Here is a 23,727-nt window from a genome sequence, read left to right as displayed (position 1 = left end):
AGCTCAGGTTACACTGCTTTTATAGAGGCCATGAACTGAGGGCTTTCCTGAAATGTGATTCCTGGTCTGATAGGTGTCAAATATTCTCTTAGGAGTGAAACTGTCTTTTTGTTCATTTCTTTTCCCAATAATGTTGACCTTTCCCTTAGAGGTTCAACTTCCTCCTCCCTTCTATTTATTTGCTGTCTACCCCTCCCAGGATCATCACATTTCTTTTTTTTTTTCTTTCTTTTTTTTTTTATGATTCAATTAAAACATATTTGCATGCAACCTTTCAAAATTACATTTATTTTTTGTATATAGTCCTATCTATACTCTTGAGATAATGTAGATACCAATAAAAGATAAATTAAAAAATGAGAATCAGAACTGTAGGGTTAAAACTGGTTTGAAAAGTCATTTACCCCAACCTCTCATCTGAGATTTTTTGGGTTTTTTTTTAATTTTTGAATTTTATTTATTTTTTTATACAGCAGGTTCTTATTAGTCATTAATTGTATACACATCAGTGTATACATGTCAATCCCAATCGCCCAATTCATCCTACCACCATCCTCACGCCCCTGCGGCTGTCCCCCCTTGGTGTCCATACGTTTGTTCTCTACATCTGTGTCTCAACTTCTGCCCTGCAAACTGGTTCATCTGTACCATTTTTCTAGGTTCCACATACATGAGTTAATATACGATATTTGTTTTTCTCTTTCTGACATACTTCACTCTGTATGACAGTCTCTAGATCCATCCACGTCTCAACAAATGACCCAATTTTGTTCCTTTTTATGGCTGAGTAATATTCCATTGTATATATGTACCACAACTTCTTTATCCATTCGTCTGTCGATGGGCATTTAGGTTGCTTCCATGACCTGGCTATTGTAAATAGTGCTGCAATGAACATTTGGGTGCATGTGTCTTTTAGAATTGTGGTTTTCTTTGGGTATATGCCCAGTAGTGGCATTGCTGAATCATATGGTAATTCTATTTTTAGTTTTTTAAGGAACCTCCATACTGTTCTCCATAGTGGCTGTATCAATTTACATTCCCACCAACAGTGCAAGAGGGTTCCCTTTTCTCCACACCCTCTCCAGCATTTGCTGTTTGTAGATTTTCTCATGATGCCTATTCTAACTGGTGTGAGGTGATACCTCATTGTTGTCCCAGAGGTCTCTTAGGCTGTCTTCATTTCTTTTCATTCTTTTTTCTTTATTCTGTTCCACAGCAGTGAGTTCCACCATTCTGTCTTCCAGGTCACTTATCCGTTCTTCTGCCTCAGCTATTCTGCCATTGATTCCTTCTAGTGTAGTTTTCATTTCAGTTACTTTATTGTTCATCTCTGTTTGTTTGTTGTTTAATTCTTCTAGGTCTTTGTTAAATATTTCTTGCATCTTCTCGATCTCTGCCTCTATTGTTCATCCGAGGTCCTGGATCATCTTCACTATCATTATTCTGAATTCTTTTTCTGGAAGGTTGCCTACCTCCACTTCATTTAGTTGTTTTTCTGGGGTTTTATCTTGTTCCTTCATCTGGTACATAGCCCTCTGCCTTTTCATCTTGTCTATCTTTCTGTGAATGTGGTTTTTGTTCCACAGGCTGCAGGATTGTAGTTCTTCTTGCTTCTGCTGTCTGCCCTCTGGTGGATGAGGCTATCTAAGAGGCTTGTGCAAGCTTCCTGATGGGAGGGACTGGTGGTGGGTAGAGCTGGGTGTTGATCTGGTGGGCAGAGCTCAATAAAACTTTAATCCCCTTGACTGCTGATGGGTGGGGCTGGGTTCCCTCCCTGTTGGTTGTTTGGCCTGAGGCAACCCAACACTGGAGCCTACCTGGTCTCTTTGGTGGGGCTAATGGCAGACTCTGGGAGGGCTCATGTCAAGGAGTACTTCCCAGAACTTCTGCTGCCAGTGTCCTTGTCCCTACGGTGAACCACAGCCACCCCCACCTCTGCAGGAGACCCTCCAACACTAGCAAGTAGGTCTGGTTCAGTCTTCTTTCGGGTCACTGCTCCTTCCCCTGGGTCCCGATGTGCACACTACTTTGTGTGTGCCCTCCAAGAGTGGAGTCTCTGTTTCCCCCAGTCCTGTCGAAGTCCTGCAGTCAAATCCCACCAGCCTTTAAAGTCTGATTCTCCGGGAATTCCTCCTCCCATTGCCGGACCCCAGGTTGGGAAGCCTGACGTGGGGCTCAGAACCTTCACTCCAGTGGGTGGACTTCTGTGGTATAAGTGTTCTCCAGTCTGTGAGTCACCCACCCAGCAGTTATGGGATTTGATTTTACTGTGATTGCACCCCTCCTACCGTCTCATTGTGGCTTCTCCTTTGTCTTTGGATGTGGGGTATCTTCTTTGGTGAGTTCCACTGTCTTCCTGTTGATGATTGGCCAGCAGCTAGTTGTGATTCTGGTGTTCTCAGAAGAGGAAGTGAGAACACGTCCTTCTACTCTGCCATCTTGGTTCGGATCATCACATTTCTAATTTTCATAAATTTACTCTTAATCTCCAAAAATACTCTCCTTGACCATTAGCAACTTATGTGTCCTCCAATTCTAAACACTATAATGTTTATTTTCTGTATTGTTTATCGTCACTGACTTAAAAAAAAAAAAGCTTTTGATATCCTCTGCGTTGCTGGTTTTCTGTGTGTGTGTGTGTGTGTTTGTGTGTGTGTGCATGCACATGGGCATGCGTTATACATACACTAATTTTGAATGCCTTGATGGTAGAATTCCATCTCATATCATATCTTAAAAATACCAGATCTTAATGCTGTGTAAGTATTTAGTAATGGTAAGTGAATGATTGACAAGTATTCTATGCTGGTGGAGCCTGAAGACAAATCTCTGGGAATATTAGGCAAATTTATCCAGCCATTTTCAAAACAAAATTGAAGCCTTAAAAACCAGGGTAACATATGGATTCATGTTTTAGTGAGTAAACACAGTATGGCTTCTTGCCTTTTGTCATAATTTATACTTCCTGCTCTCATGCAACACTCTGATTCTAGATTGGCAATACTCTTGGTAAAAGGGTGAATACACTTCATCTCAATATATATATTTTCCTGGACTTTCACTGGAGTATTTCATAACGACTGCCTCTTGGTCACCCTGTCGGTTTTAGTTCCTGTGCTGAAATGCATCAAACTGAGCTACAAAGATCTGCCATTTCTCAGTTATGTGTCCATAATCATGAGGCAGACACTGTGCTCCATCTCTGGGAGCAGTCCTCCAACCCAGGGACTGAGGGACTATCTCAACCTGCCAACTTTTTAAACATTAAATGTGTAAACGGAGCTCGCCATTACTATATCTCACCAAATGCCCAGCGTCCTCCCATGAAAGGCAGAAAGTGTTTTACAGGACCTTTGGACAGCTTTGAGTTGTGTGATTTAAATCTTTATTATTATTTTTTGCACATTGCAACTGAAAAAATAAACATTGGGTAGTGAAACAAAACCAAACAAAATCCCCCAAATATCCCAACAAGCTCTCACTTCTGTCTGAGTTGTGTCCTAGCTAGTCCTTATTTTCTGATATGATCAGTTCTATTACTCATGCTATGGTAACATTCTAACCTATACAATTACATGGAAACCAGAACACCAACCCTGGGAAGCCAGAACTTGCAAGGAATTCTGTGCATCCCAGTGCAGTGGATTTAGAGATAAAACATATTACAATAGCCCATCCAATCCATGGAGACATGCTTCTTTCTTCTACTCTGAAGGCCACTCTTTCTTTAGGATATTTTCTTTTTCTTTCCTCTTTCTATTGCCATTACCCTCACCCCAAGGATTTCACAAATGGCAGGGAAATTTTTTCCACTGCAACAGCTTTCACATAAAAAAGAGCAAAAGCATATTTTTCTGAAAGGGCAAGGCAAAGGATACTTTCTCTTGCTGATAATCTCACTATTTCACTATGTGCTTCACTGGACCCTAGGTATTATTTTCTTAGCTCAATTAATCTCATTAACCTCAAGAATTTTAATTAACTTTACTTAAGTCAATGCAGGCTCCTCTTGTTTAGCAGGATCGTTTGGAGACATACAGTAAGAATTCAAACTAGGTTAAGTCTGCAGCCTCATTAAAAGTGCAAAAAGTAATCAGTAATGTCTTTCTGTGTGTGTGTGTGTGTGTGTGTGTTAGGGAACACATCTGTGCAATTCATTTTTCTATGTTGGAAAACCGAGTATAACTGGAGGTTATTCACTGTAATAATATTTTAGTCTTACTTATGTAGATTATCAAATAAAAGCATATGCATTTGTGAATTATGCTTTAAACTATAAACTTTTGGCCCTGTGGTTTTTCTGGTCACAAAATATCATTAAGTTAACATTAGTATAAGCTGATGGGCTCAGAGACTTTAATAAAAAATTGTCATTCAATATAATCATGAGGCTAGACGAGGAAGTAGAGGGCTATTTGAACACATAACCCATCCCCTCATGTCCAAATAGCCTTTAAAGTGTGATGATAATGTATTTGGTGGCTGTCAGCCTCAATTCTAATGCTTCTTTACTAAGAAAAAAAACAAATTACATTCATATCAAGTGGATTTTTCCTGTTGTGGTTCAGAGGTGAAAGTTTTGTGGAAGGGAGAAGATCAGACTTCAGGAATGCTAAATTTTCTCATCACTCTAAAGAATAATAATTTGCTGCGTTTCACATAGCATTCATTCCTATACCTAAGCTATATTTATTACTATTTGTATATTCAAGCTAATATTTCATGCATCTCTTTTTAAGCAGTTGAAAATTTACATCATAAAAATGAGCATTATCAGGGCTGCAGTCCTTCTCAAGATAAAAGGAGTTCTCTTGTCTGCATAATATCTTTATAAGCCTTTTAGGATTGTACCATAACCCCATGAATTAGATTATCACCTGACCCAAGCGATATGCAAACATTATGGTCTATGTTTGGCTATATCGCCCATTGACCCAATCGGTCCACATGGTATTATGGATACCAGGTAAGCTGAAACACACAAGTGATATAAATTGATGCTCCAAAAAGATCACAAGCAATTTAGAGTTGGATGCTAAAGCAGAAATAACATTTATGAGTTAATAAGAGCAGAAGGTCATACGTATGATCTGTTCATTACTCTTCAAGGCAGTCCCCTTTGCCAAACTTTATCATGGTAGATAAAATATTTTTTCTTAAAGCAAAGGATAAATGTCAGCTTCTCAAACTTCTGCAATTCATATCCATTCCCTGTCAAACCCTTTTACTTTCCTACACACAGGTCTAATTAATTCATGACTTCTAAAAATGTTTATGGACAAGAGCTACATGCCAGATACTGTTCTAAAATCTGCAGTGGCAATAATGAAGGCCATCCAGCCCCAGCCCTCTGGAAGCCACATTCAGGAGGAGAAAAAGAGGAAGTCTTATACTGACTGTGCTTCACTTCAAGTCATAGGCATCTTCCCTTGCATTTTCATAGCCACCTGCTCATCACATGCTCCAAAACCAGCAGTATCTGGCCAGTCTGCCCTCCATCTGCCGTTAGCAGTTCGTTTCCTTAACTGAGCTTCTATGACTTTCCTTACACACAGCTGAAGTGGCTTCCATGGCAGTGTGGATAAGGCCCAGAGCCCGTCATCATGGGGCCCCCAAGATGAAATTAATCAGGTGTTTGAGTTGCCCACGACAGCAACACAAATTGGACTGAATTAGGCAGAAGAGCAAATGTAGTTGCCTATGTTGCCAGGAAAGGCAGGAGTGCACTTAGGGGGGCTGGGACCAGGGCTTGATGCTGCCAGGATTTGTTCTGCTTCAGTTTCTGCCTCTTTCTGAGCATGGGCTTTACTCTCTCCTCCTGCTTTTTCCACCAGGCATGACCGTGGCTATGGCAACTCTCCACCCCATATACTTAGAACATCATGGAGAGAAAGAAGAGAGGGTTTCATTTTCCCAACTTAAAGATTCCTGGGAAACAGCTCTAAGTTGCCTAGTTTGTGACACTAGACCAAAGTTTGCACCAGCCCATCCTGGTGACCCACTACTACTGTGGCTGGAGTAGGGGTCTTTCATCACTCGAAGGGAACTAGTTCAAACATGGCCACTTGGAAATCTCTATGGACAGGCCAGTTACCCAGTCTCTGTATATAACTTAGGTGCCTTACATTTTCTTTTCCATGAGCCTTCCTGCATGGACTCGAGGAAGAGTTATGTCTTCTCATTTGTTCTAGAGAAGAAACTCCCACAGCTGAGTTCACCAGTCAATTACTCTTTTTCCTCCATCACTTGCAATTGTTCCTGACCCTTTTTGATATCTATATACTAGTCCTCATGTCCAAATTCTCCTACAGTTTTTTAAAAATTTACATCTCCATGTGCAGAGTATAGCAGGTATGAGATTGTAAACCTACTTGAGGGCATGGATTAGTCTATTCAAAATGTCTATATGGGTTTATTGCTCACTGCAGACAAGGTCAATGAGATCTAAAGAACAGTATAACACAGCCCCATATTTTCAAAGTGCATGACCTACCTTGTTGTGGACCTAGTCTTTATGTGATTGAAAAAGAGCCCAAAATATTGATATCAGCTCTAGAAAGTTTGATTACTCAAGCAGATTCAATATTTGTGGGCATTATATTTACTGTTCTCCATTAATTAATGCATACATAACAAAAAAGTGTCTACCTTTGGTTGAGGCACTTTGTTTAGTCTTTAAGAGTCAAATAAAACAAAACAAAACAAAAATCTCTTACTCTAGCACAGACTGAGACATATTCAGTGCATGAAAAATGTTTCTGACTAAAAATACTCAACTATGCAATAGTCCTATGCACTTACAATTAGTTATTGATAATACCTTTTTGTCATCACTTGTCCCACGTGACTCTTGACACAGAAGACCCTCCGCATCTGAATGCCCACACCACACGTAGCTTCTCCATTCCAGCCAATGGTTGCATTAAGGGCAGTTACCAATGTGTCTTCGGAACAGGGGCCCCAAGCTGATGTCTCCCAGTAGAGTTGCATACAGGAATGGTCATTGCACGAACGATATTCTTGGAGGGCCTGACTAGGGGGGCATGGTTTTCCACCTGCAAAAATCAAAATAAAAAAGAATACAGAGTTGTTGCTGTTATTACCATGTTGCTGCTGCTGTTGTTACTGTCATTCTTATTTTTTGTTGTTTTTACTGTTTTAATGGTCTAGAAAGACAGCATTTTGATACCATCTTCCAAAGGCCTGGGCCACCGCACCCCGCTTCTGATGCTATGGTCATGGTTCTTTTATCCTGAGGACAATACATTGCACCCTTCTCTCCTCAATAACAGGCAACGGTATGCCAATTAGATTTTAAAAATCAGTTGATTCTACCGCTCACCTCTGGATCATGTATCTCTGAGATAAACTCCAAAGAAATCTGCTTTTATTTTAGTATGATTATGCCTACATAAATTAGTCAGTTAGATATAATAGCCCATGACCTTGAAGTGATATAAGATCAAACACAAATACTCAGACACACACATTACCTACATATGGTCTCTCTTTCCTAAGACAGTATTATTTTTCTCAGAGAACCACTTTAGGACATCCATCCTCCCTCAAGCAGTGCATTTTACTGCAGTTTGAGAAATCCAGAAATCTCTCTTAAATTTTGGCAGGAGATAGCCCATCCTTAAACTCTGAAATAACATCTGACAATGTGTTATACACAGGCAGGGAGACCAGACAGATGTGCAGCTTTACACTCTTGGGTGAGTCAGACAATCAGATTTCATTACTATCTTTTCTTTCACAATTTTATATCCATGTCAAAACTGGTATTTATCTAAAGTATTGATTTTATTCCTCTCTCCCACACTACAATGTTTTATTCAGTGGGCCAAATGCTCGGGAAGACTTGTGACCTTAGTTTTGTTACTCTTGTTATTTTTTTCCCCATTATATTGACTTTTTTCTCCTTCCAGAAATATAACAGACAAGAGGGGGAGGCCACTGCACTTTAAGAATATGAAAATTTTCATTCCTCTTGACCCTGGCCCCATTTCTTAGGACCACAGACAGAATCTTGTCTAAAAAGGAGTCCCTCAAAGCCAGTGGCCATATTGCTCTGCTGCCCCAGCTGAGCTGTCGGCAGACGAAGCCAAGGGAGGGCCTGAAAGAAATGAAATGACGTATGTGTCTGGGGACAGAGACCATTGCTTTAAATGACAGGAACAGCTGCTTCTCTAATTTGTTCTGAAGTCACCCGTTTATATCCCCATAGCACCTTTTAGCTTCTTGAAAGTCGTTTTCACAGCCTTCATCTTTTCCCCTCTCACCACATGCCAGCCTGACAGAGCAGGAAATGAGGACATACAGATCAGGTAGTCTGCCAATGTTAGTGGCAGCTCCCAGTCAAGAAGCCATGTCTCTTGATTCCTAATTTAGAACTCGTTTTACCAGACATATTCCAATTATGTTCCCAACTGCATGAGCAATCTGAAGCTGGATGTGTATCAACCAAGCCTTGTTTCCTTCCCTAAAAAAGTATAATGAAAACTGACGTCCACCTGATTGCCATGGCCTGTACATAGTATGGGCTAAAACAAGTCATACACATATGGGAACCCAGCATAGATAAACTAGAGGATTAGAGAGAAAAGGCGTGCATGGAAAGCAAACTGTTCATTTGGATTTAGGGAACAGAAACCTTTCCTATTACTCACCTTCTCCAGCCAACGCCAGGATAGTCCTTGACCTGGTCTGTTTCCCATCGGAGTTTTTATTTGAACAAGACTGGGAGCAGGATGACCACTCTGTCCACTCGCTCAGCACACAATCCATCCGGCAGGGAATTTCACACACCATCTGCTCAGGAGGAGGAGATGCTGGGCAGAGAGTCCCTGACACATCTTCTCCTGTAGTCAACCAGAGCAAGACAGATGTCGATCAATGTAAAATCGAGGCCAGTCCCAGGAACATTTAGGTTCATTGCTTCCTCTATTACTTCAGTTTAGCTTAGAAGACTTCACTTCACTGGTGTCTCTAAACCAATAACATGCAAAAACCTGATTTTTTTTCAGCCATTCATAATATTTATTTCAAGAAAAACTGTCAAGAGATAATTTGGCATTTGGAAAGGTAGATACAGCATCAAAACTGCCATTTGTCATCCTTCCCAGGTACAAGTGGGCTTCCTTCAGGAACAATTTAGCCATGGATGGCTGGAGACAGACAGGATTGACATGCTATGGACAACCATGTGTAACAGATACATGTATTTCTGCAAAATGGGAGTCAGAGGAGTCTTTTGGCCTGAAAAACACAATTTATGTCGAGCAATCTATTCAGCAGCCCCCCGCAAATTATCAGTCTAATTTTTTGTTGGGTGCTTTCACCTCCAAATATGTTACCTTAAGCGAGATTACCACACAGTGATACTTTTATTCTGTTTGTGCACAGTGGTAAATGTGCACAATGGAAATGAATCTGTGGCTAAAATTATATAATGTGTTGAGATAAAAGTTGAAAGCAAGTCCAAAATTTTCCCTAATCTATTCCCTCTTTGAATGATGTGATGAATTAGTGCAACCAAAATACATACACACACACACACACACACACACACACACACACACATGTATATATGATAATGGGGGATGGAGTTTTACAATTATCAATTAACAGACAAGACAAAGGGGCTCATTTCTAAGTTGCTTTTCCATATCTCAAATGATTACAATGAATTTTTTCTAAGCTCTCTTTTAGGTTACTTTTTCACCATTTTTAGAATTCAAATGTTTTTCTTTATAGCTAACAATTCAACTCTTACTATGCCCCCCCCCATTCACAGTCACCTCATAAATACAGAAGGCATGAAGAATAGTAAAACCATTTATGGTTTGAAGCAACAACATGAATGCGGAATGGCAACTCTAGGAGACAGGTAGTTTTGTCTTTGGGACTTTATGCCCATGGAATTCTCCTGTCATAATCTGTCTGACACAAAAAATAACTAATATTTATGCAGTATCTCCCTTGTGCCAGGCACTGTCCTTATAAGATGCTCTTATAGACAGGGTTGACTCATCTTCTTTTATAGATGAGGAGTCAGTGGCTCTGGAAGGAAAACTTGCTCAGGGTCACACAGGCCTGAGTTGGGAAGCAAATGAAAACTTTCTGACTCCAGAAATTCTGGTTTCCCCATTAGACATATTGTGTCTAATTCCAAGAGATGGATATTCCTTTTCAGAGGAAGTAAATAAAACAAGCTGACAGTGAGCAAGACTGCCTGGAGGAGAAGCTAGTGCCCTCCTAAGATCTGCATTCATATTTGTAAATGAGGCCAGGCTCACTGCCCTTGAGGTACAAATAAAACTTTTCAAGCATATTATGAGAAGTAATGGAGATTCTAGCAGATAATCGAGCTGAAAGACCAGTTCCAATCACTCTTTTCAGTCTCAATCTATTTTCAGGTTGAGTCCACACTGTATAGTACATGCAAACATGCACATGGATGTGCACGGACGCGCACGCGCACGCACACACACACACACACACACACCCAATACAGCTTAGGGGGAGTGCTTTCCCAAGTACAGAAGTAGGCAGGTCAAACTAAACATACAAACTACATCTAATCAAAATTCAATTTCCACATCTGTGAATATTATGAGGATAATTTTTTTACAGAAAAACACTTTAAAGCAGTGTCTTGCAAATAACATTTTGATGAATAAGAGATATTTGAAGAGCTCTTCCTTTAAACAGTGGGGGGGAAGCTGAGACGTCCTAGATTAAAAGAGTAAAATTGGTCTCACCATTGGAGAGTAGTGTGTGTTGAAAATGCCAATTGCCATGTAAACTTCCTTCAATGGAAATGGTATGTAGTATTTTTCAGTCTTATTTGACCAACGGCCATCCTTTTTTAGGGAGCACCTCTCCCAGAAATGGTATTTTTATTAACATATTTTGAGAAAACCCTGCCTTCAAGAGTTACAAAATTATCAACTACTATTTGATGAGCATATACCATGTCCAAGGCATATAATGGCATAAATATAAGTGAAGATACTACGATTTATCCCCCTAGAACTCATGATTAGTAACAGAGATGAGCTATAAATACATAAAGATAAAACCTAGTCCAAAAGTAAATGTCAAGTTGCAAATGTGTGTTTTAAATAAAGAATGCTGTAGTGATTTAGGGAAGAGAAGGACCTCTGGGGAACTAGTCTGAGAACAGAAGGCTTACAACAAGGAGAAAGAGACAGGGTGAGAATTGGTGGCAATCAGGGAGGGCATGCCAGTCAATGCAACTGTCAACAAAGGTATAATGATGGGAGAATACAAGGTATGTGGAAGACTGTTAATCCTGAAGCTGCCTGAGGAGAAGAGAAAGCCCATGTTGGAAGAGTTGTTTGACATCAAATTCTGAATAACTTAGACGGACACACCAATTTTGTTCTATTTCCGCCTTCCTTCAATTCCCAAACGCTCAGGTTTCCCGTTACCTAAATTTAACTTCCTCCCCAGTCATCCATCATTCAGCACCCTTAGTATCCACTTCTGGTGCTGGGATGCTTTTTAAAACCTAAGCTTTCCCATAAACTGATATACCCATTTCCACAGTGCAGTGAAATGTCAATACTCCCACCAACACTTTGATAGCTTGTCGATATGGACTAATTTGGAAATGTGAGCAATCAGATAAGTTATTCTTTAGCGAAGCCAAGCTAATAGTCATGGGCAGGCTCTTCAATTCTTGTGTGAGCTATTTTATAAGAAATCTTGCCAAAGAAAAGCTGCACGATGGGATCCTAGTCACAGGTGGCCTAGCCAGACACAGTTAAGTATCTGAAGGTGAAGCCCAGCACCACTTATCCTCTTGAGCATATCACTTAACTTCTTTGAATCTCAGTTATCTCATCTGCAATAATGAAATAATAACACTTACTTTTCAGAGATAGTCTAGGGATTATAAATCACTTATACAACAAACACAGCAGGGTGTCCAACAACAGAGGGAGGACTCAATATAGAGGAACCTTTAAAACCTTTTAAAAAATGTTGTTTGGGGCTTCCCTGGTGGCGCAGTGGTTAAGAATCCACCTGCCAATGCAGGGGACACGGGTTCGGGCCCTGGTCCGGGAAGATCCCACATGCCGCGGAGCAACTAAGCCCGTGCGCCACAACTACTGAGCCTGCGCTCTAGAGCCTGCAAGCCACAACCACTGAGCCTGCGTGCTGCAACTACTGAAGCCTGCGCACCTAGAGCCCGTGTTCCACAACAAGAGAAGCCACTGCAATGAGAAGCCCACGCACCGCAACGAAGAGCAGCCCCGCTCGCCGCAACTAGAGAAAGCCCGCGTGCAGCAACGAAGACCCAACACAGAGAAAGAAAGAAAGGAAGGAAGGAAGGAAGGAAGGAAGGAAGGAAGGAAGGAAGGAAGGAAGGAAAGAAAGAAAAAAAAATGTTGTTTGCAAAGATGTACACCGCCAAAACCCAACGGCATTCTTGATCTAAAAACTCTAGATACTTATTCCATAACCATGGAAAGCACTTGCTTTACTGTGCATATATGCGTACAAATAACCACCAACAACTTCACAGACGAGTTCACATAATATATAAAGACTGCTTATAATTATCCAGATCATTTTATTTATATGTGGCTCATCTAAACCATTTAAGAGCCAAAAATAAAGCCCTTAAGCCTGCATAACCTCATCTGCCCATCTACATTGGTAATAATGATCTTCCTATTGCACAGAGAGAACTCATTTCAAAAGAAGAGCATTTATACTTTCTTGTTTTCATTTTCATGGATGGATCAATGAGACCAACTGAAATCTCAGGCAAGTGTGGAAAATAAAGCAGCACCTGGGACAGAAACTTAGTCATTAAAAGTGATTTTCACAAGCTCTTATAATCTAATATTACAAAAAATTGAGTATATTTAAGAGGGAAATTGAATTCATCTTTCAAGAAGACTCTAAGATTACTCCCAGTTCTTACCACACTCCCTGGGGTCAATAATGACAAACTCCACATTCTCTCCTCACAGAGTAGACTTACTTAAACCAATTGTGATTCTGAAAATATGGGATATGGTGCTGCTCCAACCTTGTCACTCACGATTTTTTAATAATTTAATATGGTGAAATCCACATTACATAAAATTAAACATTTTATTTTTTATTTTTATTATTATTATTTTTTGGCCGCGAGGCATGCGGGATCTTAGTTCCCCGACCAGAGATCGAACCCGTGCCCCCCGCAGTGGAAGTGTGGAGTCCTAACCACTGGACCGTCAGGGAAGTCCAAAGTTAACCATTTTAGAGTAAACACTTCAGCGGCATTTAGTAAATCACGATGTTTTGGCAACTACCACCTCTATCTAGTTTCAAAACGTTTCATTACTCCAAAGTAAAACCCTTTACCCATTAAGCAGTTTCTCCCCATTACTTCCTCCCTCAGACCCTGACAGCCAACAATTACTGTTCTATCTCTACAGATTTATCTATTCTGAATAGTTTATGTCAGTGGAATCATATAAGTTGTGATTTTTTGCATCTGGGTTCTTTCACTTAGCATAATATTCTGGAGGCTCATGAATGTTGTCGTATATATCACTACTTCATTCCATTTTATGATGGAATAATGTTCCACTGTATATATATATACCAAGATTTGTTTATCCATTCATCCAAACTCATACTTGTTTGAGTCCCTGAGTTCAATTATTTATATATATATATACCTAGGGATGGAATTCCAGGGTCATATTCATCACTCAGTTTTGTTTGTCTGTGATTCTGGAGACCCTGGCATAGATGACCAGACTAGGGCCTGGCCCTAGTTCATACTACTGTTCTCATGCTTGCCAATTCCTGGCTAAAAACAACAGTTCTTAGATGAGAGAAAGAAAGATTCTTTTCTTTTTTTTTTAAGTAGAGTTTATTTACAATGTTGTGGAAGTTTCAGGTACAGCAAAGTGATTCAATTATATATATATATATATTCTTTTCCAGATTCTTTTCCATTATAGGTTATTAAAAGATACTGAATATAGCTCCCTGTACTAAACAGTAGGTCCTTGTTATCTATTTTATATATAGTAGTGTGTATCTGTTAATACCAAACTCCTAATTTATCCATCCCTCTGCCTTTTCCCTTTTGGTAACCATAAGTGTGTTTTCTATGTCTGTGAGTCTATTTCTGTTTTGTAAATAAGTTCATTTGTATCATTTTTTTTTAGATTCCAAATATAACTGATATCATATGACATCTCTCTTTCTCTGTCTGACTTACTTCACTTAGTATGATAACCTCTAGGTCCACCTGAGAGAAACCTTCTTGAACATATGAATAAACTCAGGATTCCCTAAAAAATGCTTCTTTTTCTGGTTCAAATGTATACGGTACTTAAAGTATAAATAGCTCATGACAGACTCTCTTTGGCTACTGGTCAAGCAACCATGTAAATTTAACACCAATGTAGCTTTCAGATTTTGGGCTTTCCACATCAACCTAATGTTTAAACCATACCTATGCTATATACTTTATCCTGTGGCTTTCTTTGTTTTATAATCCTAAGGAACTAGAATTTAGTATTATGAGCTACCATCTCTCTTTTGTAATGATAAAAGAAACAGCTATAATTCTTAGCTTTCTAACCTATACTGTAAGTGTCCAAAATTAGAAAAGTTATAGACAAAATAGAAAGAGAAACCCAGATACCCACAAATCTACAGTCATATTTTTAAAGTAGACCAGCATTTTATCATTATACACACTTCAAACTACCTTATCTTCCAAAAATAATGCAATATGGGTACTTTGTCGATATTTCTCTTGTGTGTTATTACACTCTATGGAAAATAATGAAGCAGTTATCAGAAATACATGTCATAAAATTTTATGTCCTATTTAAATCTCAGAAAAGAATGTCAATAAACGTTGATTCAACACCTGCCGACAGCTGAGTAAGATGTCAACGGATGGTACATAGCAAATTTACTGGAATTCATATGCACTTAATTCCATTTTTTAAATTTAAATATCTCCCTAAATGCAAGTAGTTTCTGGCCACTTCTGGACTAGGGGCCCTAATCAGCTAAGGAAATGTTTATATTTCAAACCAATAAAATATGAAAGAAAGCTAAGGGCTAAACAGAAGTCATGTGCAACTATGCAATGTCAACAATTCAATTAATGTTTCTGCTTGCTGATTTTACCATTTGAAGTGTATTTGTCTATCTAGTTTGCACATATAGGAAGGCAAATTTTAAAAATCTGATGTTAAGTATTATCATATTTATAATAACAGAAACAACAACTGCAATAACAAAATGGCATCAACGTGTGATGTTTGGGAAAGCACAGAGTGGGCTATACTCTGAGCAAACCATATTGCCTACTGAATATCCATATTGACATCATTAGTTAGGTACTATGGTCACACCTAAGGTACAGAGAGGTTAAAAATACTTGCTCAAGAGTCACATGGCTTGTACATGTCTGAGCTAGAACTAGAAAACATACCTGTTAGACATTACAAGCTATATTCTTAACTCTTTTGCTATATTGCATCCTGGTTCATATCTCACATATGTCTTTCTCATTACATTACTTTTAGCTGATGCCAAACCACAAAGAAGGGATTCTATACAATTCATTGGCAGCTAGCCAGTAAATTTAGTATTGGAAAAAATAGGCCGAAAGGAGTGAGCAGTTCCTTGATTATCTAGGAGCTGCATCATAAGATGAGGCAGAATAGGGCAATACTTTTCAAAAATAGAAAAGATAAGCAGATGAAGAAGAGTTCAGAATGGAGAGATGGAAGATTAAGATAGAACGCAAGACCAAATAGGAACAGGTATGGACATTCAGCAAAAACAGTACAATGTATGAGTAGATAAATGACACAAACACAAGCAAAAAATATAATGATGTAAAGATGCTCACAAAGTGAAAAACAACAAAACTCTAATAGTTGATAAAAGGAAAAACAAGAGAGAACATAAGTGCAAAGGCTAAAATAAACATAGTGGAAAATTCAAACAAACGTTAAAAGGAAAAGACTTTAGGAAAGCAATAATAACAGCTAAAAATAAGAAAACAGTATTTCCAAGGTAAAGATGTTTACAAAAGCCAGAAGTTAGCTGAAATTGCACCTAATGGCAGGTGAGTTGTTTGTTCAGAAGCCTAACTGACCAGCTATATGAAGTTCCTCAGCATACAAGAATATAATAGCAGCTCACACCTTGATCACTTAGAATGTACCCAGCATAATGTTACATTTTACACCTATTTATTAACTCATTTAAACATCAACAATAGTAAACAAAAAAGCATCAATAATAGTAAACATGTATATTGTACATAATAGATGTTAGTGATTACTCTAAGTGAATTACATATATCAACTCATTTAGACGTCACAACAAAACTATGAGGTAAGAATTACCATTATGTTCATTATACATATGAGAATATTAAGTCTTAGGTAAATTAAAATTACCTGCCCAAAGCCAAACACAAGTGAAATGCTGGAGCTTGAATTTGGACCTGGGCAACGTGGCTCTAGAGTCCATTTCTTAAATACAATGCTTTATTGACATGCATTGCTTCTACTCACTGTCAGGACAATATATACACCCAGCTACACAAAACCCAATCTAGCAGAGAATCAGTCAAGTGTAAAGCATCCCAACACATTTAGCTCATGAATCCTGTGTGTTACTCAGGGTGAGAGAAGATGTAAAACAGCAGAAACAGTATATGATTTAGGAGCAAACTACAATTGCTCAAAAACAAAAAAAAATCCAGGTAAAATCTAATAAAATGTCTCAGTGGGGAAATGTCACATTTTCTTGGTCTCAGTCACACATTCCAGGGGGAAGTAACCACTATTTTATGTGTGTGGGAAAGGTCTGAAAATTACACACTTAGGTTTATAAAAAAATAACTATGTAGTTCTGTTTTTGACACCTACCAAAATGGGACCTTGAAAAAAAAATTTCTTTTTTTTTCTAACAATGACATCAATTTGCTCACAAGCCCTAATTTCTGGTTGGTAGCCAGGGCCAGATGGGAGTTGGGGAAGGAGGTGGGGAACAGAAATATATCCATTTAAAGTAACTCAGCACCTCATGATCAAACTAAATCTTTTCAAAGTTAACTCAGTCTCAGTTTCTCAATGTTTCTCCCTCTCCTTTCGTCCCTTCTCTTTGGGTGACAGCTGAGTGTAAGAGGAATGTCTGTTTCAAAGTTGCACATTCTCCCTTGAATTCAGCTGGTTCCCTACTGAGCTATTTCCATCAACTTGGTCTTTGTGTATCATTACCTAGTCTTTGAAGGTGCATCTGCATCCTCTGTTAATTTCTAGGGTCCCTGTCACAGCTTCTGATTTTCTAATCCACACACCTTATACCCACCTAGACCTGACTCCAAGCTAGTCCCAGTTTCCTGGGGCAGTCAACACCTCCACTTCCCATAGTGGGGCATGATTTCAGGATCGCCCCCAGGTTATAAATAAACTGGGGAGACCAGGTGGGGAGGGTGATGAGCAGCTGGCTTACACCCACTCTGTGCCTCAACACACCACATCACTGCTTCACTACAGCAACACATCACTTTATGTTGGGATGCAAGGAACCCTGTGTGCAGAGGCGCTTCCTACAGTCTCAAGCCTGGGAATGAGGCACCGGCCCCTCTGCTTTTGCTCTCCCTTTAACCTATCTGAAATGTCCATAGTTTTCATTTCCTCAGCCCAACATTTCATGTGCAGAATGAGATGGAGTCAAGGACCCTCATGTCCATGTACCTCTTCTCAACATCCTCCCTAGATTCCTCCTTTCTGATCCAGAAAATGGGCCAACGCAGGATTCTGGCTTATGCTAAATCTGTATTCTGAGTCTTCTGGCCTCTCATCTTGATATCTGGAGGGAGCTCTTTGGAATTTACAAAACACTTTTCTTTCATATGCCTGGCTCTTGCATACGAAAGCCTGTTTTTCAGGATTATTGTCTCCGAAAAGAGCTTCAAGATTTCATTTTTGGGCACAGATTTGTTCTGTCTGTTTGCATTTGAGATATAATAATCCTAACCTTTTTGGACACAGTAGGTAGCTCAGAAATTTGCTGAGGTTGCACCAGGGTGGGGTGGTGATAGGGTGGGGAGGTCCTGTCCAAGAAGGCACAGAAGCAGACACCAAAAGAAAAGCACACTGATATATCTCAAAACAAAATTTGAGGACATCTGCTTAGTGTGGAAACCCTGCTTCTCATGAGAATTTTATAGAGAGACTGTATAAGTTTTTAAAAGATGAATGCAGAATGACAGTAATGGAATAAATGCCCTTAGTAATGCAAGACATGCTTCTTCAAAAGGGAAAATCTTGGAGTAAATAAACAGCACATTATAAAGGGCAGAATATTTGATGAGGAGTTGTGACATCTGGATTTCAGTTCTGCCTTGAATACTTACCAAAATGTGACCCTAGAAAATGGTTAAGCATTTTTAGGCTTCAGATGCCTTGTGTAAGTAGGAAGTGGGGCACTGCTATCATCCTTGATTATATTATCAGGTCTGATGATAGATCAAAGAGGCTAATGTAAAATAATACTTTGGAAATTGCAAAGCACCATTTATATATAATGTAGCTTTTAATTACTGGTGAAAATGGGGCTAAAGGACATTCCAAGTAGGAAAATGATTTGAGTCAAAGATACTATCTTTCTTCTCCATCCCAATTTTGTCTTAGCTAGAGAAATAAGAGGAACTGAAACGATTATAAAGGCAGAAATAATATTACTCATTTCATCTATCTACTTGTCTAGCTATATATCCAGATATTAAGAAAAAGGATGTGGACCAGCTTGAATATGTGGTATACTTTTAGAAAGCACTTCAAGTTGTCTAAAAGTTTTCAAATGTTTGAAAATCAATATTTTTAAGTTAAACTGGGGAAGTCAACAGAGTAAACTGACATATCAGTAAAGCATGATCATTTCTCTCTGTAATTAACCTACAGGAACATAAGTTTAATGCCTATATGTGGGAAATATATTATGATTTATTTAACTACCTCACTTTAATTGCACAATTAAGATGTTTTCAATTTCTCTGTGATAAGTAATACTGCAAAGAACATTCTTCACTGTATCATTGACTGCTTTCCTAAGAATAAATTTCTAGAAATGGAAAAACAAAGTCCAGGAAAGTGAACGTCATTAATGTCCATGCATGAAAAATACTGCCAGTTTGCTTTTTTTCCATTATTTATCATCCCCCTTCGTTTTAAAATTTATATACAATAAAATTCACTCTTTGTGCTATACAGTGCTATGGGTTTTGACAAAATGCATAGAACCTTTCATCCACTACCAAAACCAAGAGACAAAACAATTCTATCACCACAAAAATTTCCTTGTGATGTCCCTTTGGTGTCAACCCCTGCCCCCGATCTTAATGCCCAGGAAACGCTGATCTGTTCTCTGTCCCTATAGTTTTGCTTTTGTCCCCCAGAATGTCATAAAAATGGAATTACACAGCTTGTAGCTTTTGTAGCAAAGTACATTTGAGATGGATGCATCCACGTTGCTGCATGTGTGAAGAATAATTTACTCTTTTTTGTTGCTAAGTAGTATTCCATTGCATGGATATAGCATGTTTTGTTTATCTATTCTGCTGAAGGACATTTGGGTTGTTTCCACAGTTTGGTGATTATGAATAAAGCTGATATACAGGGTCTTGTGTAAATACAAATTTCCATTTCTTTTGGGTAAATGGTTAGGAGGATAATTGTCGGGTCATATGTAAGTGCAGATTTTATAAGACACTGTCAAACTGTTTTCCAAAGTGGCCATACCGTTTTTCATTTGATCAACAATGTATGGACTTTCTGGTTGCTCTGCCTCCTTACCAGCACTTGACATGACAACTTCTTCATTGCTTGTTTAATTTTCATCATTCTTATAGCAGTATAGTGGTAATGCACTGTAAATTTGGTTTGCATTTTCCTCATCACTAATGATGTTGAACATGCTTTTATGTCCTTATATGCCATTTCTACATCTTCATTGGTGAGGTGTCTATTCAAATCTTTGACTCATTTTTTAAATTGGATTGGGTTACGGATTGAATATTTGTATCACTCCAAAATTCATATATTGAAGCTCCAACGCCCGATGTGATGGTATTTGGAGGTGGGGACTTTGGGAGGTGATTAGTTTTCGATGAGGTCATGAGAGTGGGACTCTCATTAGGAGATTAGTGTCCTTATGAGAAAATGAAGAAAGGGCACACAGCGAGAAAGCGGCTGTCTACAAGCCAAGAAGCAGGCCCTCACCAGACATCAATCTGTCTGACATCAACCTTGATTTTGGACTTCAAGGACTGTTCGAAATAAATGTCAGCTTTTAAGTCACCCAGTCTATGGTATTTTGTTACAGAAGCCGGAGCTAAGACAGGTTGTTGGTTTTCATATTATTGTTTTGAGAGTTCTGTATATATTCTGGATACAAGTTCTCCATCAGACTTGCGATATGCAAATACATGCTCACAGTCTGTGGTTCTTCTTTTCATTTTCTTAAGAGTATCTCTTGCAAAGCAAAGTTTTTCATTTTTAACTAAACTTTTAACTTAAGTCCCATTTGTCAACTTTTTCTTTATGGGCTGTGCTTTGATGCCATATCCAGTTTGCTTTTTAAAAGACAAATTTTCAGGAAGGAACAGAAAGTGGATTGTCTGCTGCAAACAATGAGTTGAAACTTACATATTAGGACCTAAAATTTCATAATTTTGGATATAGTGACCTCTCTAACTAGTGTATCCTAGTATCTAATGCTAACGCAAGTTTTTCAAATATGGTGTGAAAGCCTAGTTTTTCCATGGAAATTATTTACTGATGTAACAGCTGAGAGTCCAGCATTATAACATACTGACAATATGTGTGATGCAATGATAATTAGCTTCTGGGTAAAACCCTTATGTAGTATCCAAGCAGTATAACGCACAATCTATGAAGATGGGACTTTGTCTTTTATAAAACTGCATCAAACATCTGGCACAATGTCTGGTACGTAGTAGATCTCAAGAAATTTTGGCTGAAGGAATGAATGAGAAGGGAAAGATATTTAGTCTATTTAAGGTCTGAGCTGTAGCTTATGCTTTTGTAGTATGCATCCCAACCCCAGTGGAGTATGCACTGAGATACCTGTGATGAATCCATATGGGGATGTCAGGCACTAACTGGGAAACAGGTCAGATTTCTAACCCCAACATTAACTGAGAGATAGTACAGCATAACGGATTCTGGAGTCAGACTGCCTGGGTTCCAATCCTACCTCTGCCACTTATTTCCTAATACTTAACTGCTGTACAATGAGGAGTTCTATTTCATAGGGGACTGTGCTGAAAAGAGTACCTTTTTCCTAGCACTCCTATTCTCCTGGGTTATTGTAAAGATACAATCAGTTGATATATGTAAAGTCCTAAGATGGGAGTCTGCAACATAGTAGTTAATATTACAGTTATATAATTGTGGTAGTAAGGTACTGAAAGTTACAGACCATGGCAAACTATTTTCATCCCAACAATTTTTTAAGCTCAAGCCTCTGGGAAGCTTGTCTTTGAACAAAGCACAAGAAAATAAGCTTGCTTTTTTCTTGAGTTGGTACATCCTCTTCATTTCTGTCTAAATCACATGCCTGCAACTGTGGGAACTATAATATTGCCAGTTCTTCCCTTCAGACCCTGCACCATTTGAGATCCAAGAAGAATATGTAGAGCTCACCAGCATCTTCTAAGGATTTTTGTACTGGGGAAGAATTCTACAAAAGCAGAACTTTTAAAAGCAGTCAGATAACCCTGATTGTGTAATTCTCAGGGGACAACCATACTATTTCCTTTTAAAAGTGTTGTTGATACCTTGTTTCTATGCCTGATCCCCTGGCTATTAAACTGTTCCTATGCAATTTTGCAGAACATGGCAGGGGTCTAATGATTACTTTTTGTACCACATTAAAGAAGTATAATAAAAACACCAAACCACAAATCTACATTGAAGGTTTGCAGTGTTGAACTAGTGGAGAATCATGCTCGAATATCATTTTCTTATTGAAATGTTACAAACTAATTAAGATTCTAAAATCATGATTGGATACTACTTTTACAATTTGTTTCACAAACTTATTTCAGATACAGGATTACAGTACCACAGACCAGAGAACACATAAACTGATTCTCAGAATATGTTTCATCATCCAGCAGAATTTGAGATCAAAACAGAAAACAAATAGCTTTTAAAAACTTAGTTTGGTCTTTTATAAACCAGACAGATGAAAAAAATTAAATCTCCAAATGAAAATTAGGTAGGTAATAATTAGAAAAACAGGATGGTGAAAGAATGAACACTGAAGGTTTATTAAAGTTCTTATTCAAGTCAAGCTGATGTCAGGTGGAAATCTGTATGTATAATAAAGAAAAATGTTTTCACCTAGATTAATTATATGGTTGGTATGAGGTCCAAGAATATATCGATTTCCACTATAATAATTTTTACCTACTATACCTCACTAGTATTGTCTTAAGACTGATATTGATGTCTTCCAGCAATTGAATGAATTCTAAAGTAGAATAAACCTTATCTCTATTTGTCTATCTTCCCCAAACTGATCTACAATTATAATGATAATTCAATTGGCACTGCCGTTTTTCCAGCCAATCTCAAGTAGCCCCCAAAAAAATCAATAAATAAACTTAAGTAAAGTTTAAAATATTAAAATAAAATGTATGCTGAGAGACTTCAAAATACAAGGTGCAAAGTCAAGCAAATATTTCAAACCTCACTTTTATACCATTGCCAAATTTGCCTCGATACTTCATCAGAGTAATCAAGCTGTACGCTCAGAGTAATAAAAGATAAATACAGACATTTGAAATCTGTGTACTCCTTTTTCTTCTGCACTGAGCCCAAGGAGAAATATGTCCTTATTTCATGAAATAAATATTATTTTATTGGATGTCTGCTTTACTTAAGAGGTCAAATCCTTAATTACATCATTAATAATTATGTTGACATTTACTGCCTGCAAGGCATGGTTTCTTTGGAAGCAATTTAAGAACACTAGATATTTCAGATTATTTATCTTATTCTAACTGGACACTGGTTAGAAGAATAATTTTCTAATCCTTCCAGGCAGTTAACATAGCACTTACTAGGTTATTTGTAAATAGGCACTTTTTCCTGAGACGTAATAAATGGAAAGAAACGTCTGCTTAATAAATTTAAGGTTGCATAATGTCTTAAGTCTTTAGCCCATTACACTGATTGCTTGGCCAGAGAAAACGATGTGTCTTCTGTATTTCTGAATGCCCAGTGCCTAGAACAGTACCTCGTTCATAATAAATATTCAATAAATGCTAATTGAACTAAAGTGTAATTGAGCTGAACAGATGTTTTAGAGTCTGAGACATTTCTGGCACCCATAGGGGTAGCACAAATTGAGGAAATTTTTAAATGCATAGGAATGTACCAACACAAATATACCTGATCAAGGTCCTACTGCTATGAGTAAAAACATTGATTTAGAAGCAGAAAGGCCTGGGTTTGAATTCTAGCCTGTCCTTAATAGTGGGGCGTCACTGGGTAAGTTATTTCAATTCTCTATATTGGCTTCCGTATCTAAATACACGAATAACGATTCCTACCAATACATCACAGAGTTATGTGATAATTAAATGAGTTACGATTAAAGTAACAGGTGCAC

The 23,727-nt window shown here is 38.3% G+C and overlaps 1 protein-coding gene across 2 annotated transcripts in view; it reads right to left on the bottom strand.

Annotated features, from left to right (window-relative positions):
• Positions 1–23,727, bottom strand: part of THSD7B (thrombospondin type 1 domain containing 7B) — a 751,247-nt gene that overhangs the window by 395,068 nt on the left and 332,452 nt on the right. For both annotated transcript variants that reach the window (XM_036856921.1, XM_036856923.1), the window contains exons 7-8: positions 8,676–8,867; positions 6,824–7,058 (exon numbers count right to left, since the gene is read on the bottom strand). In XM_036856921.1, the coding sequence (XP_036712816.1) occupies positions 6,824–7,058; positions 8,676–8,867 (427 nt within the window). The remainder of the gene's footprint in view (positions 1–6,823; positions 7,059–8,675; positions 8,868–23,727) is intronic.

Source organism: Balaenoptera musculus, chromosome 7 (genome assembly GCF_009873245.2).
Source record: "Balaenoptera musculus isolate JJ_BM4_2016_0621 chromosome 7, mBalMus1.pri.v3, whole genome shotgun sequence".
NCBI classification, from domain to species: Eukaryota; Metazoa; Chordata; class Mammalia; order Artiodactyla; family Balaenopteridae; genus Balaenoptera; species Balaenoptera musculus.
Note: the sequence above shows the minus strand (reverse complement) of the source record. Positions and strands in the feature narration are given on the sequence as shown.